The sequence below is a fragment of the Sapajus apella genome, unplaced genomic scaffold (assembly GCF_009761245.1).
Source record: "Sapajus apella isolate SASKATOON/1434 unplaced genomic scaffold, GSC_monkey_1.0 scaffold13, whole genome shotgun sequence".
Lineage (NCBI taxonomy): Eukaryota > Metazoa > Chordata > Mammalia > Primates > Cebidae > Sapajus > Sapajus apella.
This window is the reverse complement of record NW_022436953.1, coordinates 25,487,560-25,511,715: the sequence shown is the minus strand read 5'-3', so window position 1 is coordinate 25,511,715 and position 24,156 is coordinate 25,487,560. Positions and strand designations below refer to the sequence as shown.

Below are 24,156 nucleotides of genomic sequence, written 5' to 3'. Positions count from 1 at the left end.
CAAGTAAGGACCCTCATGGCAGGCTTCAAGGTGAGGGCTGGGGAGGGGAGGGAGCGGAATTCAAGAGGATGGCATTGGTAGCAGGGAACAAAAGGAAGGAGGTGGGCAGGGTCAGAGGACCAAGAGGGAGGTGGAGACTTCCCGAGACATCTGCACAGACTGTCCCCTCTCTGTCACTCCTGTGCTGCTCTGTTAGAGCACGGTCCTGAGTTGTGTCCCAGAAAAGCACCTCCTTCCACGGAGTCAAGATCTATGGTGTGGGCAGTGCTGAGCACTGTGGTTTGCACATTACAATAGGTATTTGTGGAGCAGGACTGAATTTTAACTAGTGACTCATACATCTTCAGAACTCACACACTGCCCTTCTTCATCTCTAAAATGCGAGATTGAAAACACATAAGAAGTACAACAGTTAGCATGGACAATTCACAAAGGGGAAATGCTGCATGGAAAAACATTCCCAGCTACCAGTAATAAAGGGAATGCATATTAAAAAATGAGATGCCGTTGTTCCCTTCTCAATTAACAAAAGCAATTTGAAATTTAAATGCTCTACGTTGCTGAGGGTGTACAAAGAGAGACATGCTCATTTATTACTGGAAGAAAAGTAATTTGGTCCCAACATTTGTTAATCTGTATCAAGAACAAAAATGCAGATGGCAGGTGCTGGAATTACCCAGATTCCAAGTCTGGGTCTTCTCCCTTCTCTCCTTCCCAGGCACTGCTCTCTCCTCTTTCCCTGGAGAACAATCCAGATATGTCCTTACCTCAAAGGTCTAAAGGTTTCAAATGTGAAACACATCTCCAGAAAACACAAAGTCAGAGAGGCAATACATTTCAACAACTGTTTCCTTGCAGGGCAGGCAACTCACTGCGTGGTAATGGTTGGCCGTGACCCGGTTCAGCCACGACTCTGGGAAGAAGTTAAGGTCCTGCAGCTCCTCCAGATCCTTGCCTTGGAAGAAACACAAAAGGAACATTTTTTCATTTTATTCACACCAGAGCCTCAAAAGTCCCATTTACAGAAAGGAAAAGGAAGAAGTCAGGAGGGAAGAGAAAAGGGTGGATGGTCTCCTTTAAGATTTGATTGACAAAGTGGAAATAAAACATCTCAGGGTCACTGTGGTTATGTTCAGAGTCAATTACTTTTGTATTTCAAATCAATTCTCTTCAAAAAAACTTATACAAATACCAGCCTGATCAACATGGTGAAGCCCTGTCACTACTAAAAATGCAAAAATCAGCTGGGCATGGTGGCGCGCACATATAATCCCAGCTACTCCGGAGGCTGGGGTAGGAGAATCACTGGAACCCAGGAGATGGAGGTTGTAGCGAGCCAAGATTGCACCAGTGCACTCCAGCCTTGAGGGACAGTGAGACTCCATCTCAAAAAAAAAAAAACAGAAGAAAATTATACAAATAAACTTCCAAAGAATGAATAAATTCAATGGCCATTTCAACTTCAGTTTTTAAAAAATCTATACTACATATTAATGATTTTAAGTGTAACTTATATAATTTTGAATGAAATATACTCTCAACAATCTTGCAAGAAGATATTGCTGCCCAGTGAACCCTGGAAGGTACCTTAAGGACTATTGTTAAAGGAAAAGCCATCAGTGGCCCTCAAAGGTTAGCTTTGACCAGTCCTCCTTATTTTTTAAAGATATTTCAGTTCTCACAATATTGTCAAAAAAATTACAAAGCAAACAGGAAGAAGTTATTTAGGCTGCACATAGATCCAGTTAAAATTTCTATATATTTTTTTCTGTTTTATTTTATTTTTATTTCTTAGATCTCCCTTCCTAGATCCCTAGGAGAAAGTTACAGCGTTCCCCTGCAACCATTCCTCACCCCAACATTCACAGGCCCCTGGCTGCAGTCCTGCCTGGCAAAGGAGGTTTGAGATCAGGTAATCAGTGTTTCTAGAATGTTTAGAAGCAACTTGGACAAAACTACCTGACTCCATCAACCATTCCTGAGTTCTAGAGCTACTTAGTATATCTGGATAGCTGGAAATGGCTTTGAAAATGTTCTCAGATGTCCTTTCGGATGCAAAGATCTCATGGGTGGCCTCCTGGACTGCGGATAACATGCTCCCCAATATGTCTTTCCTCTTTCCGAGTGACAGGTGCCATCCCCTGTGCCCAGAGCATGAGGCTGAGGGAGCAGAAGCCTGGATGGGGCACAGATCCAGAGTTTTCTCCCAAACTGCAGAACAAGGGGCCTAGAAGTGAACCATGTGAAGAGGTAGGACATACAATTCAATCAAGTCAATGCCAGTAAAACAGCCTTTGGCAGCTGTACACTGCTTCACAAGATACAAGCCCCTTCTAGCCATCATCAGATTTCATCAGAGCTCCCATTACCCCCATTTTACAGATAGAGAAAGTGAGACCAGGCAGCTACATGACTTTCCCCAAGTCACACAGATTGGAAGTGGCAATGCCACGTTTCAGCTGATTCCCTTGGAAACATCAGGTGGGGCTCCCTCGGCAGTGGCTGAGGGGTGGGCAGGTGCCCAGCAGCTTTCCCTTGGATGTGCTCACCTGGGTCAGGGCTTATCTCTTACCTTTGGTGATGTTGTGCAGACGCAAGCTGAGGAAGAGCGGCCTCAAACTCTGTCCTATATCCCGGTCCAGAAAGCAACGGTTCTTGGGAAAGCTTAGCAGAGGCACAAAGAAGAATAACAGACCTTCAGCAAACTCCTTTCTGGAATAAGCCCGGGCTAGGGAAAGCCATGTCATACAGACTAGCGGCTTCACCAGCCAGTGGGGAATGGGGCCTGGGTCTCTCCAGAGGGGTCAGGTATGTGGAAGCAGATGGTAGCTTAGATGACATTTTATAAAGTCCAGCCCCAGAGATGGTAATGGAGACAAATGCTTATATTCCCTTCAGCATCTACCACTGAGTTCTGTACATAGTAGGTGCCCAGTAAATGTGTATTAAGTGACTGATGGGAACACATGTTACTTGACAGAGGACCTCAATATGCATTTTCTCACATGAGTGTCACAAACTTCCTGTGGGGCAGACAGGGCAAGGATTGTTAGCTTCATTTCACAGATGACAAGTAGAGGCTCAGCCTAGATGGGAACCCAGGACTCCTGACTCCTGTACATATGATGCCCTTCCAGTAAGCGACCAAATGATACACTTCAAAAGTGCTTTCTGGTAAAATTGAAAAGGAGAAAACAGATGTGTTGGGTAATCAGTTTTAGCAGCTGGTTTCAGGATCAGTTCTACTGTATTCAGTTCAGCTTAATACTAAGCTCCAAATAACTTCCTCATGAAGCTGAAGGTCAGCACTGGGTTGAGAAGATCCAGTTCTTTTTGAGAAGACATGCACACATAGACACACATTTAATTCCCTGCCCTTGTTTTGAAATAACTTACTTCACAAAAAACGGCCACTTTTCATAAGCAGGGACAATGGGGAACAATGTTTCCAAGTCTCTGGAAATGCAAAGTCATTTCCACAAGGCAGAGCTTGCATAGGACATGCCCAGGGTACTTGTAGATTATTTTTCCATAAATCAAGAGTGATGTCCAAGTCACACCCTTTGCCAGCTGGACGGAGGTCACCACTGGCCAAGTGCCCCCTCCGTCAGAGATGCCCGCCAGCTTTCCTGGAATCATTTATTTTCAGAAGATCTGGGAATTCCTGGGACTGCCCAACTGCTCCACATCAGGGATGCCAGAAGATAGGTCTAGAGGTGCAGAAAAGTTGTGGGCACAAGGACAAGTAAGTTCTGATTCAATTCGAGGGGTATTTACCAGCATCTACCCTGTGCCTGTCTCTGGAGGTGGACAGAGCAGCCGTAAATAAAGTCACGTGGATGCTCTCAGAAGTGCAGAATTATTGGTCCGGGAACCAGCCCTCCATTACCCAGGATAAGTGGAGCCGGGGCTGGTGGGTGCAGTGCCTGTGCCCTGCAAACACTGACATCCTCTTGGGACAAATAACACTCGCTCACTCCCTTTCCTCACATGATCAGGATGCCTCCTCCTTCTTCTGCCTCTTTTTCATCATGTCATGGAGGAACAGCTGAGGCATCATTATGGCTAGGCAGCAAATGTCAAGGGGGAAGAAGGGACCAAGCTGATGCCTTCCTCTCCTGCCTCATCCAGTGCTCTGGGGACAAGCCAGCACCTATGGCCAGGGCTCCACAGCCTGGCACTGCCCTGAGCAGTGAGCCCCTGCTGGAGCTGCAGCTTGAATACAGATTCAGCTGCAAAAAGGAAAGGACCCAACTGGAGGAACGCATCGCCCTCCACCAGGAAGCTCCAGGCCCAGTTCTGCTGATTTGTTGGCATGGCAAAGCTGCTGGCGGGGGCAAGAGGAACCAAGACCCTGATCCTCCTTTGAGAGGCACTCTGACTCAATGGCCATTCAGCCAGGGCCTCTCTGGAGAGCCTTCCTGTCCCCAGGGATTTGGAAACAGCTTTGTTGAGACAGCTGGTTGGATTTTATGACCCCTTGGGGCCTCTGGGAAGTGGCACTGACATCCACTTTTGTGGCTGACATGGAGAGGCCATGAGTCATCTCATCATTCAACCAAGCTGGGGACCCCGAGACAGGCAGACCAGGGTCTAGTCCAAGCCGGGCCAGCCACAGTCCTGTGCCTGGGCCTCTCAGAGCTTCACTCTCCTCTGTCAAGTGGGAGCAGTAGCCACACTGGGGAAATGGGAGGAGTAAAGCTGACAGTGTTTGGGAAGGGCTTGGGCCAGCTGTGGTACCCAGTGAGTCCTCAACACCTATAAGCACCACCATTGTTCTCCTGCCCCAGGGAAAGTGAATGGACTCAAGGAGGGTCAAATGCAGGGAATTGCTCTTGATGGCATTCATCATCATTGTCACCCTCCAAATCACCCAAGTTATGGAACACCTCAAAGAAAGAGAGTAGTGTCCTCAGCTTCTGATTTCCTGAAATCTCAAAGGATCTAAGGGTTGTGGTCCACCCTCAGAACGGATCAATATAACCCGGCTCCAGGAGCCTAGTGAGGCCCATTGTCTTGGAGCTGGTGTCCTACACAGGCCACTCAGGGCCAGTCTAGCACGTTTTCCATTTTACTTGACACCACTTAGCCGTCTGGGAGCAGAGGCACCTACTCCTCCCTGGCCTAGCGGTGAGTGCATTCAGGTGGTGTCACATAAGATAGGAGCCAGCAGCTGCTGAGTCTGGGGACTGCTGTACCTGGTTATGCCAGTGAAGTCAAAGACTGCCATGGTTTCCCCGGTACTGTGCTCTGTTTGTGCAAAGACCTCTTTTGGTTTAGCACTTACTTTTTTGAGACAATTTCAGGTGATGATCTCTGCCTCCCAAAGTTCACTGAGAAACCCTGGGGAGTGACCTCTCTCGGGAAGACAGTTCACAATTCCTTGCTACCGAAAGACACACCCAGGTTGGCTCCAGGTTCTACTTGCTAGACCCTGGGAACAAATCTCCCATAGACTCTCACAGTGCCTGGGGACAAGTCTCCCTCTGATGGGTACATATTGTAATGTTAGAGGTGCTCTTAGCCACAACTTTCTTACTTCCTTTACCCTGTCATCTGCTGGAGCCTTCGACCCTTCCTGCAAGGGTCAGGCCCACAGCCCTGATAGTCCTGGTACTTCGGATTTGAGCCTTAACATACATATATGCTACAGCACGGATGAACCTGGAAGCAGAACGCCAGACACAAGGGCAAATGCTGGATGACGATGACTCTGCTCTGTGAGGTACCTAGAGTCATCAAATTCCTAGAGACAGCAGGTAGAATGGGGGCTGCCAGGGGCTAGGGAGGGGAAATGGGAGTTGATTCAGGGGTAGAGCTTCAGTTTGGGAAGACGGAAAAGTTCTGGAGATGGCTTCACAACAGCGTATGCCACCGAACCGAACGCGTGAGAACGGCTAAAATGGGAAAAATTCAGGCTATGAGTATTTTGCCACAAATTAAAAAAGAAATTAGGGTTAAAAATGACTTAGCTTATTTGAGAAATACTTGAACTAGCATATTAAATTTTAAGACAACATTTGAAAAAAAATACACATTTAGGGCAATAACTCACAATAAGAAGAGGAAATGGCTTTTTTTTTTTTTTTTTTCTTCAAAATATAACTCAGTGTAGAAGACTCGGGACACTTCCGAAATCAAAGAACCAGGAAATGGAGGCCGGGTGCCATGGCTCATACCTGTAATCCCAGCACTTTGGGATGCCAAGGGGCAGGCAGATCACCTGAGGTCAGGAGTTCAAGACCAGCCCGGCCAACATGGTGAAACCCCAACTCTACTAAGAACACAAAAGTTAGCCAGGCATGGTAGCAGGCACCTGGAATCCCAGCTACTTGGAAGGCTAAGGCAGGAGAATTGCTTGAACTTGGGAGGCAGAGGTTGCAGTGAGCTGAGATCGCGACACAGCACTCCAGTCTGAGCGACACAGTGAGACTCCATCTCAAAAAAAACCCAGGAAATGTTCCTCTTGGCTCCTAACACTCAGGTGTGGCAAATGAAACAACAATTCCTGCTGCCACCCCCACATCATGACCTACCAAAGGTCATTTTAGAATCCCTGTCACATACTGTCCTGGGCCTTTTCTTCCACTCGGGGCTGACCCACCCATCAGTCCCAGTGAGTATGTGTTACCTCCATGCACTGTGCTTAGGCTGCTTGCCCCAAGTCTACAGGCAGTGGATGGCAGAGGTGGGGCTGAGACTCGGGGCTGACTTCTTCTAACATGCATCTCATTTATTGCTTGTGTCTGCTCCTGGATTGCAAGCTCCGTGATGACAGGGTTTGTGTCTGCATTGTTTACTGTTGTACTCTTGGTGTCTTTTACAGTGCCCAGCACTTAGCTTGCAACATGTTGGGTGAATTAATTGGATGAATGACCTCGTCCCTGCCAACTCTCCAGCCTCATTCACCCATCCCTCCACTCACCCATAACTTATCTTCTAGGAATGCCAATAGGGCATTCCTAGTGCACATGCTCACACACACTTGCCTGCACATACAGGCCAGCCTATGCCACTGTCTGCATGCCCATGTGATCCTGTCTGCTGTCACCATGACCTATCAGCTTTTCCCTGAGACCGAGTTCAGTGTCCTTCTGCCTGTCGAGATGGTCCTGACTAGCACAAAGGGAAATCCTGTCTAATCAGAACCACAGCTGCCCGTTTTAAGGACCTCCTACACCCAGACTCCTGTGCTCCTTCCATTCCTCCATGCTTACTGTTGAAGGTATGTTTGGTGCTTCTCCGTATGCCTGGAAAGCCAAGAAGCAACGCTGGGGAAGTAGAAAGTTAGTAAGAACTAACCATAATATTTAGGGATCTTGAGAACAAGAGAGACTCAGGTTCCAGAGATCCAAGTTAAAGGAGAGCAGAGGCATCACCTTTCAGAACAAGAAAAGACACAAACAAGGCAAGAAGCACAAACATCAGATAATGAGAAATCCTCTTGTCCCAGAATACATCAACCTCCCTGCACAAGGCCTGGTTGAATTATTCTAAAAGAGAACAATTTAATAGTCCTAATGTCCATGACTCATGGGATATTTCAAAATTAATATGCTGGTAAAGAGATCAGTGTTGTCACACCAGGGGTGCCCAGTTTCATGCTAACTCTGGCTACATCTGCAAATGCCATTCATGAATCACAACAGGCACATGGCTTCTGCCCAGCCTGGGGACGCAGCATTACAGCGAATTTCCCTCAAGAAATCAGTGGGCTCAGGGCACCCAGAGTACAGGGCATGGCAGGGAGGCTGTCCTTAAGTTTCCCTCTGCAGTTCCCTTATGAATGTATGTGTGGGAACAGGTGGGGGGAGATGCTGTTGGGTTCACCAGTGCACACCCACACAGCCAGCACATGCTCAAAAGAGGAGGTCAGAGGAAGAATTCATCCAGTGCACACATGAGATCAGAGAAGGCTTTCTGGAACTGGCTTTGTCCAGCTCTGTAAAGGCTGGGTCAGATTTGGGTAGGGCACAGGTAAGAAGGGACTCAGTTGGAGAATCAGGGGAATCTAGAAGTTGGGATCATGTGAGAATTGGCTTCATTGGCTACATTCAAATTACTTCCTTCTGGTAAGGTTGGAAGCTCATTGCCAGAATCTACACTGCAGTGTCTGAGAGATACCTATTTAGTGATTAATAAATCAGCTAAAGATCAGAATTACATGTCTGTTACGTAACAGACTCTGTTACGTAACAGAGCCCTTGACTCTGAGAGCTAAGAGTGTCAAAAGACCTAGAAGACCAAGGTCAATCCCAGTACCACCATCACTTTACAAAAGGAGCCTGAGTAAGCTCCTCATTATCCCTGGGCCTTAGCTTATTTAACTGCAAAATCAAAGAGTGAGACCAGGTGAACTCTAAGGGACCTTACATCATTGACCTTCTTTGATTTAATAAAGTGAGTAATTTATGAACTGGCAATAACTGAATGCATGTTGTTGTCCTGTAGCTTCCAAACTGCCACTCATTTTGTTCGTATAATCATAAGAAGAGTTCTACACTATCCTCCAGCAGAAGGGTTTTGGAGGTGAGAAGACATTTTCTGCTTCTGATTTTGAGGACCAATTTCACCTGACTGAGGACTGAATTTTCCACCCTTCTAGCAGTCATTCAGATCCAGCCCTGTCCTACATACCATAAAAGGACACATAAGAAGCAACAAGAAGCTACTTGTCAATCTCCTGCTGAGCCTGAGCATACACAAAGTAACTGGAGAGTCATCCCGGAGCCCTGAGAAGAGAGTTCCACCTGAAATGTCGCACACACACTGTGATGCCTAAGGCTGGAGGGAGAAAGTTTCAAATCAAAGTCAAATCCATATCCAGCAGGACTGAAACCATCCCATGCTTTGTGCGCTTCAAGCTGTCACTCTGCAAACATGACACTTGTTTCTATTTAACACTAAACAGCTGGCCAGAAAGTCACTATATTCCTTCTTGCAATCTGTATTTGACATGCAATGCAGAGTAGTTTTCAGAGTTAAAGTGAAGTAGTTCAGGAGTTAAAATCACCATTAAAGAACATTCAAAGCACCATTCATTCAGTACTTAGTCAACAGCTTCTAGCTATTAAATATTGGGGACTGGGAGGGTAAAGTGAGTAAGACGCAGTCCTTGCACCAAACGGCCAGTATGGGAACCATACATAGGAACAGACAATCACAATAATTATTTTATTTACAAGTGAGAAAGCTTACAGAGATGGGCATGCAATACTATGGAGCCCAGAGACTGAGCATCTGAACCAGACTGTGGGGGAAGAGGGTGCTCCTAGAGGGTTTCCTTAGGGATAACTGAGTCAAGCATGGAGGCACAGCGGATCACTCCAGCAAGATGGCATTTGAAATACACCAAACCCCTGAGCTCCTGATAAATGAGTTGATCTCCCTAAAGTCACCATAATTAATCCAAAATAAGATCATCTTCCACAGGTGCTATATTTTTGTATAAATCACCATGGATTCCAAGCTGCAATGAGCTGCTTCTCCCATCTTCTTTTGTCTCATTCTATAGCCAGGTGAACCAGATGAATGAATTAATCCTCTTGCTGCCATATTTGTTCTTACAGACACTCTCTCCACTCCATCTTCTTGATATCACCAGAGCTCAGACCCTTCACCCCTCATGGAGACAGTGGTAACTCTTCCCATGGCCCCCTCACTTTCTCCACCCACATGTCCCCTACTTGAATGAATGATAAAACCACACCCCACTCCTGACCCAGTACAACATAGACATGCATTTTGTATCAAAACTCATGGGATGCAGTTAAAGGAAATGTATAGCTCCAAATCAGAAAAGAAAAAAGCCTGGAAATCAGATGTCTAAATACCTATCTCAAGAGGTTAGAAAAAGAATATCAAATAATTCTTGAAGAAAGTAGAAGTAAGGAAATAATGAAGAGAAAAATTAATGAAACAGAAAACATACCATTGAAAAATATCAACAGGTGTGTCAAGTCAAAGCATGTTTCTTTTAAAAGTGAATAAAATAAACCTCTCTTAAGGTTGATCAAGGAAAAAAAGAAGAAATATACAAATTATCAATATCTGATATGAAAAGAGGGCTATCACAATAAATTCTACAGATACTAAAAACATAATAAGCATTTACCAAGTGGATTAAAGACTTAAATGTAAGGCCTAAAACTATAAAAATCCTAGAAGAAAACTTAGGAAATACCTTTCTGGATCCAGTCTTTTCAGAGAATTTGTGATTGTCCTCAAAAGCAATTGCAATAAAAACAAGTGGGACCTAATTAAACTTAAGAGCTTCTGCACAGCAAAAGAAATGTCAACAGAGTAAACATACAAACTATGCATCCAAAAAAAGTCTAATACCCAAACTCTATAAGGAACTTAAATCAACAAGCAAAAAACAACCTCATTAAAAAGTGGAAAAAGGACGTGAGCAAACACTTTTCAAAAGAAGACATACAAGTGGCCAACAAACATATGCAAAAATGCTTAAATCACTAATCATCAGGGAAGTGAAAATCAAAACCACGAGATACCATCTTATATTAGCCAGAATGGCTATTACTAAAAAGTCAAAAAAATATCAAATGTTGGCAAGGCTGTGGAGAAGCGGGGACACTTACACACTGTTGGCGGGAATGTAAATTAGTTCAGCCACTGTGGAAAACAGTTTGGAGATTTCTCAAAGAACTGAAAATTGCATTATATCATTTGACCCAGCAAGCCCATCACTGAGTACATACCTAAAGGAACATAAATCATTCTACCAAGAAGACACATGCATGCGTTTGTTCATCACAACACTATTCCAGATGGAAAAGACATGGAATCAACCTAGGTATTCATCAATGGTGGATTGAATAAAGAAAATGTAGTGCATACATACCATGGAATCCTATACGGCCATTAAAAAAACAAAAACAAAATTATGTTCTTTGCAGCAACATGAATGCAGATGGAGACCATTATCCTAAGTGAATTAATGCAGAAATAGAAAATCAAATACCATGTGTTCTCACTTATGAATGGAAGCTAAACAGTGGGTACACATGAACATAAAAATGGGAATAAGAGAAATAAGGGACTACTAGAGTGGGAGGGAGAGAGACAAGGGCTGGAAAACTGCCTATTGAGTACTATGCTCATTACGTGGGTGATAGGGTCAATTGTACCACACCTCAGCATCATGTAATATATCCATGTAATAGATCTGCACGTGTACCCCTTGAATCTGAAATAAAAGTTGAAATTTTAAAAAATAAATAGACATAAAATATAATCATAAAGACTTTTTAAAAATTTCACCAGGAGAGATTATTTTCTGGGCCATAAAACAGGCCTCAATAATTTAAAAGAACTAAAATCATAAAAAGTATTGTCTCTGATAACAATGGAATTAAGTTAGAAATCAGTAACAGGAAGATACCTAGAAAATCCTCAAATATTTGGAAAATAACGCAGTTCTAAATAATCCTTAGGCCAAAGAGAACTCAATGGGGAAATTAGAAAGTATTTTGAACTGAATGAAGTTTAAAACAGAACATATCAAAATTTGTGAGATGCAGCTAAAGCAATAATAAGAGGGAAATTTATAGCACTAAACACTTAGGAAAAAGGTCTTAAACCAATGATGTTGAAGTTTCCACCTTACAAAACGAGGAAAAGAAGAGCAAAGTAAACATTTGACAAAATAAAACATCCATTCCTGATAAAATTTATCATCAAACTAGAAATAAAAGGAACCTCCTCAACATGATAAAGTAGATCTATTAAAAAACCTATAGTTAAAATTTTATTTAATAATAAAAGATTAAATTCTTTCCCCCTACAATCTAGAACAAGGCAAGAATGTCCACTCTCACCACTTCTGTCCAACAATGTACTGAATATTCTAGTCAGTATAATAAGGCAAGATCAAAAACAGGCATGCAGGTAGAAAGGAAAAATAAACTTGTCTTTACAGGTGATATGATTGCATATGTAGATTCCTAAGGAATCTGTAAAAAAAGTTTCTAGAACTATAATTGAGTTCTACTAAGGTTGCATAATACAAAATCAATGTAAAAAATTTGTATTTCTACATATTAGCAAAGAAAAATCAGAAATCAAAATTAAAATATAAATACCTTTTACAATAGTGTTAATATGAAAGACTTAGAGATAAATTTTCTAAATGATGTGCAAAACTACATGAAACATTTATGAAAGAAATTTAAAAGGACCTAAATAAATGGAAAGATATACCATATTCATGGATCAGAAGACTCAATCTTGTTAAGATGTAAATTCTTTCTAAATTGGCCTGTGCATTCAAGACAATCCTTATCAAAATTCCCACAAGATTTTTCTATAAAAACTGTCAAGCTGATTTTAAAATCAATATGAAAGTGCAAAGGAGCTAGAGTAGTCAAAATAACTTTGAAAAAGATCAACAAAGCTAGAGAACTTACATTACCTTATGTCAATACTTAGTAAAATGAATTATCTAATGAAGATAATGTATTAGCATAAAACAGGAATATGGTTTAAAGGAACAGAATATTGAGTCCCAAAATAAACACACACATATGGTTGATGTTTGACAAAGGTGCCAAAAGCAATTCAAGGGAAATTGAATTACCTTTTCAACACATTGTACTGAATAAATGGATATCTATATGCAAAACATGAACCTTAACCTTTACCTCACATATACATAAAACTTAACTCAAAATTAAGCATAAATATAAATGTGAGACCTAAAACTATAAATCTCCCAGAAGAAAACCTAGAGGAAAAATCACAGTCATCTGCTTTGGCAGATTATTAACTAAGACACAAAAGGAATGAGCTGAAAAGGAAAACATGTCAATACATTGAACATCAAAATAAAAAACTTCTGATAATTCAAAAAACACTGTTTTGAAAGTAAAAATGTAAGTAATAGACTTGAAGAAAATATTTATGAAATAAATATCTGACAAATGGCTTGTATCCAGAATATATAAAGAATACTCAATTTAATAATAACCCAATTTAAAAATATGTGCCAAAGGTTTGAACAGACTTTTCACTAAAGAAGATAAATGAAGGACAAATAAACATATGATATGACGCTCACCATCATTAGTAACTGGGGAAATGTAAGTTATAATCACAATGAGATACCATTACATATGCATTAAACTGGCAAAAATTAAAAAGGCTGACCAAATGTCAGCAAGGATGTAGAACAAATGAAATGCCTGTAATCCCAGCACTTTGGGAGGCAGAGGTGGGTGGATCACCTGAGGTCAGAAGTTCCAGACCAGCCTGACCAACATGCCAAAACCCCGCCTCTACTAAAAATCCAAAAATTAGCCAGTTGTGGTAGCATGTACTTGTAATCCCAGCTACCTGGGCTGAGGCAGAAGAATCACTTGAACCTCGGAGGCAGAGGTTGCAGTGAGCCAAGATTGTGCCACTGCACTCCAGCCTGGCAACAGAGTAAGACTCTGTCTCAAAAAAAAAAAAAAAAAAAAAAAAAAAATCGTACAACCACACTGGAAAACAGTTTGGCAGTTTCCTAAAAAGTTAAACATACACCTACCATTTTACCCAGCCATTCTACTCACAGGTATTTATTTACTTGAAAGAAATGGAAGCATATTCTCCCATACAGACTTACACATGAGTGTTTATAGTAATTTTACTTGTAAAGCATGATGTTTGCACAAGGATGAAATAGCCTAACAATGCATGTCTCAGAACACTTCCTAGTTGTTCAGTGACACATGACTACATAACATTCTAGAAAGTGCAAACAAATCTAGAGTGACAGAAGCAGATCTGTGTTTGCCCAGGAATCGTGGTGGTGGAGCTGGGGCAAAGAAGATGAGTGGAGTTTTGTTTTTTGTTTTTTTTTTTAAGTTAGAGTCACGCTCAGTCACCCAGGCTGGAATGCAGTGGTACAATCTCAGCTCACTGCAACCTCCGCCTCCCAGGTTCAAGCAATTCTCATGCCTTAGCCTCCCAAGTAGCTGGGATTACAGACATGCGCCACCACACCCAACTTTGTATTTTTAGTAGAGACTTGGTTTTACCATGTTGGCCAGGCTGGTCTTGAACTTCCAATCTCAGGTAATCCCACCTTGGCCTCCCAAAGTGCTAGGATTATAAGAGTGAGCCACCACACTGGACTAAGAGTGGATTATTAAGTGTCATAAGGAAACCTTTGTGTGAGTTGGATATTTTCATTATTTTTATTGTAATGATCATTTTATAGGTACTCCTGTACATCAGAACTCATCAAATTCAAGGCTTAGCTATGTGTAGTTTATTGAGTTCCAATTATTCCTCAAAAAGCTCTAAAGTCTATTAATTACTGGTGCCAATAAACTTAAAACAATTTAGATGGAAAGTACACATTCCTTGAAAAACAGAACGTAACTAAAATTGACACAAAAGACGCACAAAATCTGAATAATACTATATATAAAGAGAAAAATTCTATCTATAACTAAAAGTCTTCCAAAATCTCAAGCCCAAATGGCTTCACTGATAAATTCTTCTAAATATTTAGGAAGACAAAACAGCAGTCTCTCTCAAACTCTTCTAGAAAACAGAAAAAGAGGGACTGCCCTTAAATTTATTTGATGAGACTAGTATAACCTCAATATTAATTAAAAGCTAGTAAGGATAAACCAAGAAAGGGAAATTTCAAGCTAATATCTCTCATGAATATACAGGCAAAAACTCTAAATAGTCAGCAAATAGAATTCAGTGACGTAAAAGAGGATAACATTGCTTGACCTAGTTGGCTTCATTCTGGGAATACACAGTTGGTTTACTATTAACAAATAAATCAACAATTCTATACCTTGATTGCAGTGCTGGTTAAACACGCATACCTCTTTATCAAAGTCATCAAATGTACATTTAAAATGTACTCATTTTGCTGTAATTAAATCACACTTCAAAGTTTATTGCTTTGAAAATCAATATATTTTACCACATGAACAGCAAAAAGGAGAATACTATATATCGTTTTGATAGAATCTGAAAACCACTTAGTAAAGCTGCTAAGATTCACTTATGATTAAAAACTCTAGAAATAGCAGGGGATTTTCAAAACTTGATAAAGAGCATCTACACCAAACCCACAGCAAATGTCATACATGGATTAGGGAATTATTGAAAGCTTTTTTCTTGAGACTGGGAATTAAAAAAAAAATTCATTATCATCACATCTACTCAGCATGATACTGGAGATTCTACCTAGTGCAATAAGGAAAGAAAAATAAGTGAAAGACACAAGATTTGGAAAGGAAGACATAAATCTAGTATTATTCTTAAAAATCACATAATTAAACAGAAAACATATAAGAGAATGTACAGGCTATTGAAATTAACAGGAAAATCTATCAATATCTGAACACTAAGTCAATGTACAAAAACTGCTGTACTTCTATATGTCAGCAATGAACAATTAGAATATAAAAATTTTAAATGACACCATTTACCATAGAGTAAACAAACATTATACACAGGAAAAAATATAACAGAAGATGAGCAAGACCTCTATACAATAAACTATTAAATTTTATTGAGAGAAATTTTATTTTTTATTTTTTTTGAGACAGGATCTCACTTTGTCATCTAGGCTGGAGTGCATTGGCACAATCACAGCTTACTGCAGCCTCAACCTCCCAGGCTCAAGTGATCCTCCTGCCTCAGCCTCTCAAGTAGCTGGGACTACAGGAAGGTGCCACCATGCCCGGTTAATTTTTAAAATTTTTTTGTGACGAGGCCTCACTATGTTGCCCATGTTGGTCTCCAACTCCTGGCCTAAGGAGATCCTCTTGCCTTGGCCTCCCAAAGTGCTGGAATTACCAGTGTGAACCACCACGCCTGGTTGAGAAATTTCAAAAGACAAATAAATAAAAACTTATACCATTTTATGGATCACAGATCTCAGTGTTGTAAAGAGGTCAATTTTCCCCAAATTGATCTATATATTCAATGCCTTCCCAGTCAAAATCTCAGCATTTTTTCTCTTTTTTTTTTTTTTGGTGAAATTTGACAATTTTATTCTAAAGTAAATATGTGAAAATCCAAAGGACCAAGAATGACCAATGTAATCTTGGAGAAGAACAAAACTGGTGGATGTCTTATTCCATCTCAAGATTTATAATGAAACAGTAACTGAGAAAGTGTAGCATTGGTTCAAGGATGGGCAAGACTAATGGCACAGAATAGAGATACTAACAATGATGTGTGTGTCATAGGTATGGTTGTGTGACACTAACATGTAACACATAGCATGTAACTTATGTTATAACAAAGGTGACACTGCAGAGCAGTGAGCCAAGCATGGTCTTTCCAATAAACAGTGCTGGAACACTTGTGCATCCTTATGAAAAGAAGGACCGTGACCATGGCCCCTCCCCCATACCATACTTTAAAAAATACTTCTGGATGGACTCTAGATCTAAATTCAAGGTAAGACAATGCAGCTTCTAGAAGAAAATAAGAGAATATCCATATGGCATTAGAATAGGCAAAGATTCTTAAATAGCACTAACTATAGGCCGGGTGCAGTGGCTCACACCTGTAATCTCAGCACTTTGGGAGGCCGAGGCGGGTGGATCAAGACCAGCCTGACCAACATGGTGAAACCCCGTCTCTACTAAAAATACAAAAACTAGCCAGGCACGGTGGTGTGCACCTGTAATCCCAGCTACTCAGGAGACTGAGGAAGGAAAATCTTTTGAACCCAACAGGTGGAGGTTGCAGTAAGCTGAGATGGTGCCACTGCACTCCAGCCTGAGCAACAGAGTAAGACTCCATTTAAAAAAAAAAAGGCACTAACTATAAAAGAAAGACTTGTTATATTGGACTGCCTTAAAATTTAAAACTTTGTTCATCAAAAGACCATTATGAGGCCAGGCACAGTGACTCATGCCTGTAATCCCAGCATTTTGTGAGGCTGAGGAGGGCAGATAACCTGAGATCAAGAGTTCAAGACCAGCCTGGCTAACATGGTGAAACCCCGTCTCTAAGAAAAATACAAAAAATTAGCCTGGTGTGGTGGCACGTGCCTGTAATTCCAGCTACTCAGGAGGCTGAGGCAAGAGAATAGCTTGAACTCGGGAGACAGAGGTTGCAGTAAGCAGAGATTGTGCCAACTGTACTCCAGCCTGGGTGACAGAATGAGACTCTGTCTCAAAAAAAAAAAAAAAAAAAAAGATCATTATGCAAGTAAGAAAGCCAGTCACAGAGAGAATGTATTTGGAATTCATATATCCAACAAGGACATGGACCAGAGCATAGAAAAGAACACGACCACCCAACAGAAAAGATGGGTAAAGACTTGAGCGGCCACCTCATTAAAGAAGATGCCCAATGGCTAACAGATACATAAAGAAATGGTCAACCTCATTAGCAGGGGAATGTAAATTAAAAGGGAATAGGCAAACTAGTTGCACTATCCATCCATTAGAAACGTGAAAGACTGGCCCGGCATGGTAGCTCACACCTGTAATCCCAGCACTTTGGGAGGACAAGGTGGGTGGATCACCTGAGGTTGGGAGTTCAAGACCAGCCTGGCAAACATAGCGAAACACCATCTCTACTAAAAATATAAAAATTAGCTGGGTGTTGTAGTGGATGCCTGTAGTCCCAGCTACTGGGGAGGCTGAGGCAGGAGAATCTCTTGAACCTGGGAGGTGGAGGTTGGCGAGATTGTGCCACTACATTCTAGCCTGGGAGACAGAGCGAGAGGAAAGGAAAGGGAGAGATGAAAGACTGAAGATGCCTAGTGTTGGCAAGGATATGGAAAAACCAGAATTCTCATGCACTGCTGGTTATGGAATAAATTAGCACAGCCACTTTACAAAACTGTTTGGCAGTATTTACTAAAGCTAAACTTATTCATGCCCTATGACATAGTAATTCTGCTCCTAGGTTTTTACTCAACAGAACACATAATTATGTGTACCACAGACGTGTATGTGATTGTACATAGCAATACTATTCCTAGTGGCTGAACATGTCCACTAACATCTGAACAAACTGTGGTATAATCATATAATGAAATATCCTATGAGAATGAACAAGCTATTGCTACATGCAGCCACATGGATGGATGTTACAGATACACTATTGCGTGAAAGAAGCCAGACATCTAAAAGTGTATGCTACACAATTCTACTTATCCAAAGTTCAAAAAAATGGAAGATGTATCAGTAAACAGGTCAGGATACTGTTTACTTTTGGTAGCAGAGGTAGGGACTGGTATAAGGAGCTTTAGGAGCTGGCCATGTCCCCTGTTCTGGTCTGGTTACACAGGTGTGTTCACTTTATAGAAATCCATTGAGCTGTTCATTTAAGGTTCATGCACTTTTCTGTATGTATTTTATGCCTTGATTTTAAAATGTTCTTTTAAAAAGTTGAAAATTTGCCTGCCTCTGGCCTTTCTCCGATACAAGTTTTCACAGCTTTCCTGAACTTCCAGAATACCAAGTGGAATGAAATGATGACTTTTCCTTCATGGATGAAGGCAACAGCTTTGCTTACATTTTTTGTTTTTTCCTACAAGGAGATGTTAAATTTAATTCTGGACAGCCTATTTGTTTTTCTAAACTAGCTATTGCCAGGAAAACAGGCTGAAGAGTGTAGAGGGGTGTATGTGTGTGTGTATGTGTGTGCACTTTAGGTGTGTGTAATTGTGTATGCGTTTATCTGCATATAGGTGTATGTTTGCATGTATTTGCAAGCCACATAAATGACCATGCGTGTGTTTATGTTTCCTTCTTATACTGATGTTCTTGGATCGCAGTAAACTTGAAGTTGTTTCTAAACATCTGACTAGGCAAAGAAACTTCAACATTAGATCAGTGTCTGAGGCACATAGCACATGCTCAAAAAATATTTGTTGAATGAATGAAAGATTGACCAAGAAAATTAATGAACAAAAAAATGGGAGAGTTGAAAAGACTTGGATGTATGTCTTTATTTTCCGGTACAGTTGTCGCTGGAGAAGTCAGTTATTCAACTACATTCCCTCTTAGCCTGTCTTCCGGACACTGCTGAGACAGATGAGGAAAGGGGCGTGTGACTCATTTTACTCAGTTGATGGCTCTCGACCCTCCTTTCCGGATGCAGGGCCGGCCGAGGCCATGCCCACAGCTGCTGCTCAGCTTCTTTCCTAGCAGGGTCAAGGGCCGGGTGAGCTAATATTTGTTCAGCTTGTCCCACTACGGACACGTTAGGAAAGAGCAGCTCCATCTTGTGAGTTCCCATAATGTGACAGCCTCAAAATGTCCTCCTCCACTGGAAGTAGATTGCTCTGTCATTTATTTTATCAATATTGGCAATTTTAAAAATTGGGCCAAATAGCTTCCTCTCTTCTCATTCCCAAGCCTGTTTACTGTCTCCCCGGGGGTCTGCTCCTCTGTCTCACTTTGAAATGCTCCTGGCACATCCCGGTGAGAGACCACTGGAGCTTCCTTGTTTAGCTGTTCCCTTTGCCCCTTTGAACTTTGTAGCTCAACTCCCCTGGTGACGCAATGCTGGCCCAGGCCGTGACTCCCTGCAGTCTCCCTCCACCTCCACAGGGAGCAGACGTGCCTTAGGGCAGCCAAGCCCTCCGGCCACCAGCCCTGCTAGGCCAGCAGCTACAGGACCCCCACACTGCCGCTGGTCAGCCCTGGGGATCCTCGGCAGAGAATGGCAAACGTGGAGTCAGGGCGCCACCAAGCCTGGCTCCTGCATCCAGGATAGATACCACTCATCTACCGCGACATTCTTCTTCTCAGAGCCTAGAGCAAAGCTGAGAATCTTTCTTGGGCTAGTGCACTCAGTGGTCACCACCCATCAATAAAAATGGAAATTTGTCTGCTATCGCTGTGATTTCAAGTTGCCACACACATGGCATTCTCTGAATTTTCCATCAGCATTTAAGACCCACTTCTCTGAGATGAACTGAGCTACATAAAAAAGAACATGCACAGTGGCTCACATCTGCAATCCTAGTGCTTTGGGAGGTCAAGGTGGGAGGACCACCTCAGGCCAGGGGTTTGAGACTGGCCTGGCCAACATGGTGAAACTTCATCTCTATTAAAAATACAAAAATTAGTTGGGTGTGTTGGCACGCCTCTGTAGTCACAGCTACTTGGGAAGCTGAGGCACTAGAATTGCTTGAACCCAGGAAGCAGAGGTTGCAGCCAGCCAAGATAGTGTCACGACACGCCAGCCTGGGTGACAGGGTGAGACCCTGCCTCAAAACAAAAAAAATAGTACCCAGGGCAGTGGTTTATGCCTGTAATCCCAGTGCTTTTGGGAGGCTAAAATGGGAGGATCGCTTGAGACCAGAAGTTTGAGACCAGCCTGGGCAACAGAGAGGCCCTGTTTCTACAAATAATAATTTTTACAATTAGCCAGATGTGGTGACATGCACCTATAGTCTCAGCTACTCAGGAGACTGAGGTGAGAGGATCGCTTGAACCTAGGAGTTTGAGGCTGCCGTGTGCTATGATCATGCCACTGTACTCCAACCTGGGTGACAGAACAAGGCCGTGTCTTAAAAAAAAAAGAAAAAATGTCTGATGGAGACTCATAGTTCAGTAAGCCATTATATGTCCAGTGAGGTGCCAGGCAAGTCGGGGCAAGAGAAAGGATCATAAGCCCTTTGCTGAAGCTGCTTATGATGTCCCTGGGAGGGGCAGGACATATACATGAACTGCAGGGTTCATCAGGGGCTGGGCAGCGCAGCTCTGGTGGGAGGCTCCCATCATACACACAGAGAGGAGGCAGAGCAGGCGGGGGCTGGAAAAGCAGGAGCAGCCAGGACAGACTCCCAGGTGAGGGAGCCCAGGACTCAGGAGATGCATCTGGGAGATGGAGGCTATTGACAAGGGCACAGCTTCGAGGTGCTGCCACTCTGGAGCAGGAGATGAGCTGAGCAGGAGGAGAACCATCCGCAATGCTAAGAGTGGGCCACAGGATCCTCTGTGCTGGCAGAGTGGGCCTGGACAGTGTGCCGGGGAGAGTATCCAAGCCCCTCATTTTCCATCTTTTCTCCCAGTCTGATCCAAAGCTTGCTGGAGAGAGGGGAGCGCTGAGCAGGGAAGGGGGAGTTTGGGGAAGGGACACAGCAGGCTCTGGCTGTCTGGAGCCATCCCCGCACTACAGCGAGAGGGCTGGGGCCCTGTTGAAGGATTTGTTGTCACTGCTTAGGTCGAGGCAATGACAAGACTTGGAAAGAAGCAAATGGTTTCCAACAAAGAAAACTGTACAGGATCAGGGGGCTTGGGGAAATGCACGGAGATGTGAGGTCTGGGACAAGTCAACATAGATTCACAAGGAAAACAGAAAAGCTGTGGTGGTGAGAAACACCCATGTGCCTGGCACTCGGGGGAAGAGCGGTGGAGTCTCTGGCTCAAGAGCGCAGCAGGGGGCCCACACCTTCACTCCCTCCCCACTTGCTTCTCCCGCATTGAAAACACAGCTCTAATGAATCACCACATTCTACCTCTTTTCCTATCTCCCAGTGCTAAGACATTTCCAGTACGAGAGCTGACCTGGAGCCAAACAGCAATTCCTCCTGGCGCGCATGACTCATTGGAAAAAGTGTCTCATAGGCTATTAAAAGAGTGGGGGAGGGCGGGTAAAACATTTGGGTTCAAAGCAAATTATATGGAAACTAAACAAAGTACGTATAATTCCGACACTGAATACTGCTTTCCTCAAATAACAAGACAGCCAGAAAAATGGGCTCTTTAGTTAACGCAGTGCACAGATGTTCCAGAAATGAATTAAATGCTTCAAAACAATGCAAATGAAACTTGGCTTAAACGGGTCAATCCACGGATTACTATGTGAAGGTGTGTTTATCTGCTAAACTCACATATGCAAAAGAAATGAAGCATCTTTACTTCTGCTTCCTTAAACTCGCCTGATCGCCCCTGGAAGCCCTCATTCCTGAGGACGTGGGGAACAGAAACAGAAACCTGACAAGGTTATGTGACCGGTTACTTCCACAGTTTGAGGTCGATCCTCAGTGAGCTACTACTACACCAGCTTTTGTGGGCACAAGAGAGGAATCAATCCTATCTGCTGTTCCAGGAATGGGCAGCAAAGCATCTTGGGCTTTGGCAGATCTGGGCTCAAGTTTGGCTCCACTCCTTATCACCTACATGATCCCTGACAAGATACTGCATTTCTATCTCAGTTTCCCCATCTGTAAAGTGGGAATAACAAAACCAGCCATCAGTATTATGCAGATTAAATGGGATAATGAATTGATAGTGCTTCTCAGAGTTACAGTACCCAGTAAAGCATATTTCAGTGGTGCCCACTATGATTATTGTAATTGTTATCTTTCTTTAAAATGGAGAAGTTTAGAGAGTATAAGAAACTGGGTTAATGCTGTTAAACCTTTGCTCATTCAATTGTTTTTTTCCTTTGTCCAGAAAACCCAGAATTTTATGTGTTATCTAGAGAAATATAAATGTGAATGACCTGGCCTGATTTAGGTACATTAAAAAATGAATTTTATTCAACCTGAGAAAGCTGATTGTTTTTTTAATGAAGTTTTAAAGGTGAGCGTAGTGTGGTCACTTTCCTGAACAGAGGAGTACCTTTTGTATCATGCCTGTTACTGGACACAAGTTCCCAGAAGCACCTGATTATCTCATAGTACAACACCTACTCGTTATTTACTTTTCCAGGTAATTTGGTGTTTTGAAAGCATCCTATAATCTTAGGCCCCATTAAAAACAAAAAAAACTGCCCTCTGAATGATGCTATGAAAAAATTATATCACCGATGCCTTTTCCCCGTGATATTATGAGCAGTGTTTTACATTTCAGTATTTGTACATTTCATCAATCAGTACTAAGTTATGTTACCTCTTAAAAAACGTCAGCATGGTTTCATGAGTTGGAATTGTCATAATCTTGTGGTTTAGTTGCAAGAAGACCCAAAAAAGTATCGTTTTCAGAAGACGGAATTCACTAAAGGTAAACAACCTGGCCAAAATAAAAAGATTGAGAAGAAATTTTAGAAATAGCACAAAATCATGCTGCTTGTAAGAAAATGGTTAGAATGAGTTTGAGAATGAGGTGACACCACCCTTGATTCTGAAGGTAGCCTCAGACTTTAAGCAGTTAAACAGCTTGCTCAAGGACCCTCAACTGGGAAATGGCAGAACTAGGATTTGAATCTCAGCAGCCTGGCACTGGGGCCAGTGTTTTCACCCACCCTCTGTGTCCCTGCAAAACAATGATCAGCATTTAATGGGCTCTTACTATGTGCCAGGTGTTCCCAAGATGTTTTCCGTAGATTCTTTCATTTAATTCCACACAACCATCCTGCAAAGTCGGGATATAGTCCTTACTTTTATGGATGTAGAAATTGCAATTAACCCTAAGTTTATTTGAAATTTTAGTATTTTGTTCATCATGGCATTATTGCATCAATTTTAATTCTAATATATTACACTAAAATATACTACATCTTGATGACTAAGTTTTTTTGGTGCTCCCTTAAATTTTGCACCAAGGCGAATGCCTCACTTGCTCCATCTCAGTTCTGGCCATGATTGAGGGCTGAACCCTCAGTAACTTATCCAAGGTCACACAATTCTGGGCTCAGACCTGGGTACAGGCCAGGTTAGAATCTCAGTTCCTCGCCAAACTGCCTGCGGAACCTCCTGAGAGCTGCGTTACCGCCCTGCAGCTGCAAAGTCCTCATCTGTGAAAGTGTGATCACAGCAGCTGCTCAGAGGACAGTGGTACAGAGGGGATGAGGTGAGTGGCCGAGTTTCCTATCGCTCCCGTAACAAACTGTCATAAACCAAGTGGTTCAAAACAACACGAATTTATTTTCTCCTCATTCTGGAGGTCAGAAATACCAAACGAGGTAAGATCAGTTTGTCAGCAGGGCTATATTCCTTTCAGAGGCTCAAGGGAGAATTGTTTCCTTGCCTTTTCCAACACCTAGAAGCCACCCACATTCCTTTGCTTGTGGCCCCTTTCTCAGTCTTTAAGTCAGCAGTTCAGCATCTTCAAATCTTTCTATGGTTCTGACTCTTTGGCCTCCTTCTTCACATTTACAAGGTCCTGGTGATCATGCTGGGCCCACCCAGATCATCCAGAATAAGCTCCTCATTTTAAAGCAAGCTGGTATTATTCACAATAGCAAAGACATGGAATCAAC

At 42.5% G+C, this 24,156-nt stretch overlaps 1 protein-coding gene across 1 annotated transcript in view; it reads right to left on the bottom strand.

The window, feature by feature from the left end:
* Positions 1-24,156, bottom strand: part of BTBD16 (BTB domain containing 16) — a 63,169-nt gene that overhangs the window by 5,689 nt on the left and 33,324 nt on the right. Inside the window, exons 8-10 of the mRNA XM_032281900.1 lie at positions 22,848-22,967; positions 2,573-2,664; positions 873-955 (exon numbers count right to left, since the gene is read on the bottom strand). Coding sequence (XP_032137791.1) covers positions 873-955; positions 2,573-2,664; positions 22,848-22,967 — 295 coding nt within the window. The remainder of the gene's footprint in view (positions 1-872; positions 956-2,572; positions 2,665-22,847; positions 22,968-24,156) is intronic.